The sequence below is a fragment of the Berghia stephanieae genome, chromosome 5, assembly GCF_034508935.2.
Source record: "Berghia stephanieae isolate SIO BIC M18660-M18661 chromosome 5, UCSD_Bste_1.3, whole genome shotgun sequence".
Taxonomy (NCBI): domain Eukaryota; kingdom Metazoa; phylum Mollusca; class Gastropoda; order Nudibranchia; family Aeolidiidae; genus Berghia; species Berghia stephanieae.
Genome location: NC_088364.1, coordinates 83,236,586 through 83,244,085, shown reverse-complemented (window position 1 = coordinate 83,244,085; position 7,500 = coordinate 83,236,586). Strand labels below are relative to the sequence as shown.

The window sequence follows — 7,500 nt, the reverse complement described above, 5'->3', positions numbered from 1 at the left end:
ATACCTATGATGTTCGCATGGGTGTACGATCCGATAGCGGCGGTGGTTGGATGGGAGCATCACCCTTGAATCATATACCTATGATGTTCGCATGGGTGTACGATCCGATAGTGATGTCGTTGGATGGGAGCATTACCCTGATCATATACCTATGATGTTCGCATGGTGTACGATCGATAGTGGCGGTGGTTGGATGGGAGCATCACCCTTGAATCATATACCTATGATGTTCGCATGGGTGTACGATCCGATATGGCGGTGTTGGATGGAGCATCACCTTGAATCATATACCTATGATGTTCGCATGGTGTACGATCCGATAGTGATGTCGTTGGATGGAGCATTACCCTTGAATCATATACCTATGATGTTCGCATGGGTGTACGATCCGATAGTGATGTCGTTTCTTCTTCTCTTTACTAGCCTATCCTGCTTCTTTGGTTTGTGATTGTATTTTTGACAGGGGATATTTTTTTTCCTGTAAATCTTCTGCCTGTTTGTTCTTGGTTATTTATAATTTAGCTTATGATATCTTTAGGTTATGATTTTGATTTACATTTGTACTATTTTTGTCAGATTGCTTATTTTTTTGTTTCAGCGGTGTCTCATATAACCTCAATTGTGTTGGAAGAGACCTAAAGCAACAAACAAACAAACAAAAAAAACATTGTTATTTATGCTGAATTCATTAAAACACGCCCCCCCCCCTCCTCTTGCTTCGACCCCATTTATCTACGGCAATTGACGTCACACAAAATGTCCATTTTCGCAATATCTCTTTCATGTGTTGATGTCCCGAAAGTTTTGGAGACAATTCGACGTCTGTCTGTCTGTACTTGCCAAGAGCAACCCAGACTTCGAAAGGTTTATGACATTTTCAAAGCTGGCCAAGGTTTTCGTAATATTTATTATTATTTATTATTATTTATTTATTTATTTATTTATTTATTTATTTATTTATTTATTTTAATTATTTATTTTTTCATACATTCATTTATTTATTTATTATGTAGGTATTAGTATCCAGCGAATTAAATCATAGTCTTAATAAGCTGTAGTCACCCAGTCAATATCAGTCAATCTCATGTACACGAGAGTCTCCACGATTAGACCACGATATTGGTGCGATCAATGCCCGATCCAAGCGTTATAACAGGGAAATGTGAAGGAAACAACAGTGGAGAATATTAGATAAGACACGCCAGTCAATCGCCATAGAAAGTTCACGAATTTGTGAATGAATCCCTTTTGATTTATGAATGAAATACGACATGTGTTGTGCGAAGAAAAATGAAGCCAATTTGCTTCCTTCTCTTTCTTTCTCTCCACTTTTATTTTCCACATTTCCTTTTCCTTTTCTCTTCCCAACTCCTTTCCTTTTTACACGCTTCTTTAAATAGTGACCTTGTCACTCACCCATGGCATGTGTAGGATTAAACCCGTGCCGAGTTGACTTCAGAGGAGATGGTGAATCGAACGCTTGGGTCTAGGTATGCAGGCATGTGTGACCGACCTGAACGTGAAATGAAATTGCTTCGTGCGTGGCTTTGTGACTTGGTGAATGAAATAGCGGTGAGCAGTCCCATAGCTGACCTTGTCACCCCGCGTCACCCACGCATACCATCTGCATCGTCTGGGTGAGCGTCAAGAAAATACAAAGGCCAGACTTCCTTTTATTTCCATGTTATATTAAAAAAAAACTTCTTCTTTTTGAAAACATAAAATCCCCCCCCCCCCTCCCCCTCTGTTTTTCTCTTTCCATTCTTTACTTGAAAAGGAAAAAAAAACCCATTCCAATTCATTACCTTTATCCCACAATCTGTGGCTAATCTACTGGCCTTGGGAATCAAGGGATGCAAAGTTTATTATGTATTCTATAAATAAAATGTCCACAGCTGTACTTATGACAATACATCTTGGTGCTTTCATTTCCCCCAGATATTTGTATTTCCTAGAACATAATCAGATTAAGATATCCGACTTGTCAAAAAGTCTTCAATGGAGATCTTCTGTTTGAAGTCGAACGTTTGATTGGTCGAGGGTCATTTTAATCTCTTGATGTGTGTGTGTGTGTGTGTGTGTGTGTGTGTGTGTGTGTGTGTGTGATGAAGTGACAGTTTTCTGTTCTAACCTAGAACTAGATTGTCTTGTCTCGTTGGTCAGCAGAACAATCCTGCTGAAACAATCCTGCTGAAAACAAAGTACTTGGCCCTGGATCCATCTTGGTCCCTTTGGTTGTACAAAAGGAAGAAACATTTGGTTTTGTCAATATACAGCATTGTTTGTTGTTGTTATTATTATTATTATTATTATTATTATTATTATTATTATTATTATTATTATTATTATTATTATTATTATTATTATTATTATTATTATTATTATTATTATTATTATTATCTTGGCAATATACAGCATTGCTTTGTTGTTATTATTATTATTATTATTATTATTATTATTATTATTATTATTATTATTATTATTATTATTATTATTATTATTATTATTATTATTATTATTATTCTATCTTTTCCTTTTTTCCAGACAAAGCACATGGGAACCCACAGAAAATATTCTGGATCCTTTGCTCATTGTGGAATTTGATTCCAAGTAAGTCAACCATGTTTTTTTTTTTTCTTTTTCTTGGATTAACCTATTGATTTGTGTTCTCTCTCTCTCTCTCTCTCTCTCTCTCTCTCTCTCTCTCTCTCTCTCTGTTTACACGTAGTATCTCTACATGTCCATCTCTCCACGCCGACTATCACATACAAACAAGCTGTTCATACCTGTGCCCCCCACTCATCATTACAATGGATAAAAATAACACTGCTATAATATACTCATCCCCAACCTGTTTACGTTGATTTTCCGCGATCATTAATGATCATCGGTGTTTATCTGGGTCACTGGCCGAATTCACCTGCTGGTGCTGCCTCTGCTACAGCGGCGTCCATGCAGGTTGGTTTGCGTTTATCACCCATATTATCATTATTGTGTTTACCTTGCCAAGAATAGACTAACCATTTTAAAATCATTCAATATAAGATATAATTTGTACTCATTTATTGTTTGTAACTAGGAGGCGGCGTTGCCGTATCAGTCGGGTTTCAGAAAAGTGGGTGGGGCAGGCAGTGATGACGTGATATGTTGATGATAACAAGAAATGAAGTGAGGAGAGAAAAGTGACAGAAGACAATAGAGAATAAGAGAACTTTGCCGCGATAAAAGATTTGAACCCAAGGGGGATGACATTGTACTTCTTTATATCTTTTTCTTCTAGTAATGAATTTGTTTGTCGCCCAAGTAGTTTTTGTCATGGATTTACATTGAAAGGATAAAGAGTACACGAGTGTCTTGGATGTAGGTTATGTAAAACATGGAGAAAGGAGAGGAGAGAGAGAGAGAGGAGAGAGAGAGAGAGAGAGAGAGGAGAGAGAGAGAGAGAGAGAGAGAGAGACAGAGAAGAGAGAGAGAGAGAAGAGAGAGAGACAGAGAGAGAGAGAGAGACCGGGGGGGGGGGGGGTAGAGAACAAATATGGTTATCTTTTCACATTCGTTTTTTTCCTGTAATTTTTCAAATTTCAAATTGAGCTTTATATAGCGCAATATCCACTAAATGTGCTCAAAGCGCTATACAAGGGGTCCCTGTTCAACAGCAACATTTAACATGTAGGACGGGACATGCCGCCTGTTAGGCGATATTACAACACTGTTAACGGCCAGGTACTCATTTTACACCTGAGTTCGGTGAGAGAAAGTGAGTAAAGAGCCTTTTCCAAGGACTCAACTATGCGCCTAGCGCGTTTACTTTTTATTATGCTATTTTATGATCGTTTTTTTGTTATTTCCAAATGATTTTGCCACAATATTTATTGATGACATATTGGAAGTGAAACGTGAAGTGTTTAACGATGTCGATAACGATGAGTTTGATTCGAAGACTATAATGGTGATTTTGATTGGGTTATTGTTTTTGTTGTTGTTGTCGGTGGTGGTGGTGGTGATGGAGATGGTGCTGCTATCGCTAATGTTGTTGGTCGTGACGATGATGAGATGATTGATGATATGATGATGATGATGATGAGATTTTCATAAAACTGTTTATAATGATAAGGACGGACGAGCAGATAAAGATAATGATAGATGATAATGAAGATGATAACGATGGTGATAATGAAGGTAACGTTTGTAGCGGTCTCCTTCGTCTGTGCAATGATAATTACTAAGCGAATGACGATAGCAATCTATATTTTATATACAAATTCCAGTTTTTTTCCCCCTCCTTTTCATTGTTGATGTCTGTGTAATGATTGAATCAGCTGTGAGTCACGGTTTGCCAACAAGACTACTCACCCCCGTCACTTAGTCATCGCCATAACCCTCTGGAACTGCGCATTTCGTCTACAACCAGTGACGCGTTCCTGTTGATTTATTTGTTGTATTTTTCATACAATTCGTGTTGGGGATCTGAGAAATCAATTTGTCTTAGTGACGGGAATGATTTTGATTTAGATTGATTTGAAAGAGAGAGAAAAGTGAGAGTGAGAGAGAGTGAAGAGAGAGAGAGAGAGAGAGAGAGAGGAGAGAGAGAGAGAGAGAGAGAGAGAGAGAGAGATTATTATTTTAATATTTACCACAATGTTGGAGTCAGTCTTCATCGCTGTTTCAGGCCTTTTCAGCCATCTTCAGGACTGAGATAGGTAGATAGATAGATAGAGAGAGAGAGAGAGAGAGAGAGAGAGAGAGAGAGAGAGAGAGAGAGAGAGAGAGAGAGAGAGAGAGAGAGAGAATGTTTTTGCGTGAATGTTTGTATGTGTGTGTGTGTGTGTGTGTGTGTGTGTGTGTGGTGTGTGTGTTAGAAAAGTGTAGAAAGAGTTAAAGATGGATAGATAGATAGGCTAGATAGATGGACAAATGGATGGGTCAATGAACAGACATACACATTGACTGATAGACAGACAGACAGACAGACAGATAGATAGATAGATCTGTCTTTACGTTCAAAAGGACTTTTTACATTTACCTTATCATTTTAAAATGATCCCGAGCTTCTCAACAAAATTTAAAAAAGAATTTCAACAAGTAGTGGTCATTGTAATCAGTCGATAAACTAATGTGTTCTATGATCAATACGTCAATATTTACAGTCGTAATGTCAATAACACATTCTATGCACTGCTTATTCTTCGTCCAAAATAGAAGCATGTGTATCTACGTAATGTTTAGCACATTAAGGACAGTTCCATTGTAGCACTTGCGATTTGAGGTTTCGACGAAAGGCGCTATAGAAATATGATTATTATATGTCTTTCCGATTAAATTAAAAAAAAAATTTATTTCTTCTATCCAATCTTCTATCCAAAGAGAACCAAAAATCAACTTAACAAAACACTATATTCATGGACTTGACAAAATTATTCTATTGCTACTGCCTACAAATTTCAAAATAATTAGTTACAGCTGCTCTCTCTCTCTCTCTCTCTCTCTCTCTCTCTCTCTCTCTCTCTCTCTCTCTCTCTCTCTCTCTCTCTCCCCCCCTCTCTCTCTTTCTTTCTCTCTCTCCCTCCCCCTCTCTCTCCTCTTTCTCTCCCTCTCTCTCTCTCTCTTTCCCCCCCCCCAACCTCAATGAATGAATGAATGAATCAATCAAGTAACCAACCACACACACACACACACACACACACACACACACACACACACACACACACACAGACACTCACGGGAGAGTGAATCTGCACCTACTTTTTCATTTGTGAATGCGTCCAGGAATAGACACAGTAGTAATTTAGATCTAAATCGGTAGGATATTTTCCTATTTGCCACCATGAAATGTCAAAACTTTTCCTATGTTTACTTCTGGAAACGAAAAGAAAAGAGAAAGAAATGCATATTTGGATAACATTAATTTTGGATCATAGCAGGTATATCAATAAATGGAACCAATTCCTAAAATGGCCACCATTGTGTCAGTCTAGCTACGGGATTGGTTTTGAAAAAATGGAACGGGACGTTCTTTTTACTTCGTCAGAAATGTCGGTGAGCAGACTGGGGTCAGGGTTATTGTGTCATGGCGTCTGTCTATATACGGCACTGATCGACTTTTATCTCTTTCCAATTCATGTAACCTCTCTTTTTTCCCTTCTTCTTCTTCCTCCACCTCCTCCTCCTTCTTCCCCTCCTCCTCCTCCTCCTCATCATTATCATCATCATTATCCTCCTCCTCCTCCTCCTCCTCCTCCTCCTCCTCATCATCATCATCATCATCATCACATCATCATCATCATCATCATTATCCTCCTCCTCCTCCTCCTCCCTCCTCCTCCTCCTCCTCACTCATCATCATCATCATCATTATCCTCCTCCTCCTCCTCCTCATCATTATCATCATCATTATCCTCCTCCTCCTCCTCCTCATCATCACCATCATCATCATCATCATCATCATCATCATCATCATTATCCTCCTCCTCCTCCTCCTCCTCCTCATCATCATCATCATCATCATCATCATCATCATCATCATCGTCGTCATCATCCTCCTCCTCATCCTTCACCTCCTTTGCCCTGCCTTCCCATGTCCCAATAGATATATCTAGTTTATATACAGTCACATCATCATCGTCCTGACTAAGTTTATCCACAGATTTATTAAAATACCCGAACTTTTTATTTGATTTTCATGGGCTTTGTACTCCTGTCACGTGGTGTTAAGTTTACATACGCTTTTGGATCTGTAGGTCTGTGGTTCGGGTCACGTTCTGTGCGGCGCAAAGTTGAATCCTAGTAAAAGGCTCTTTGCTCACATTCTCTCACCGCACTCAATTAAGTACTGGCCTGTAAAAGCGTCTGATAAACCGAACGCAACTGTGGGCTTGATAGAACACTGTTGTAATGGCCGATGTTTTATTTTGTTATGAGAGTGTTTCCATGACAACAAGCCAAGAAATACCCACATGTTGGTTATGACATGACATGGTATCGTGAGAGAGCTTGTTTAACAAAAGTGTAAAATGGATAACGGTTCGTTTTATGGTCTGGTGAATTCCAAAGTTCAAAATGCATCTCCGACAAGTACGTCATCTCCATATCCAACTGGCCTGTCATTTCATTGGTCCATCCAGTGTTTTATCTTTGGTCATGGCATTTCATTGGTCCATCCAGTGTTTTATCTTTGGTCATGGCATTTAATTGGTCCACCCAGTGTTTTATCTTTGGTCATGGCATTTCATTGGTCCATCCAGTGTTTTATCTTTGGTCATGGCATTTCATTGGATTAGCCTTTGTTTGTTTTTTGTTTAACTTTTCAAATTGTTTCAATGTATTTCTATATTTTTATTCCACAGGAGAGAAGAATGGAGAAAGAAGCAGCGAATGCAGAGACGAAAACGAAAACAGGTATGCTATAATAATTGATTTCTTTAAACTATCACCGTACTTAATTTCTTTTGTAGATCAGTAGAGTTGTGAGGCCCTTCTCTCTCTCTCTCTCTCTCTCTCTCT

General features: G+C 38.6%; 1 protein-coding gene across 1 annotated transcript in view; it reads left to right on the top strand.

Moving 5' to 3' along the window:
* LOC144973744 (uncharacterized) overlaps positions 1-7,500 on the top strand; it is a 79,914-nt gene that overhangs the window by 59,068 nt on the left and 13,346 nt on the right. The window contains exons 3-4 of the mRNA XM_078916579.1: positions 2,545-2,610; positions 7,344-7,395. Of these exons, the coding sequence (XP_078772705.1) occupies positions 2,545-2,610; positions 7,344-7,395 (118 nt within the window). The remainder of the gene's footprint in view (positions 1-2,544; positions 2,611-7,343; positions 7,396-7,500) is intronic.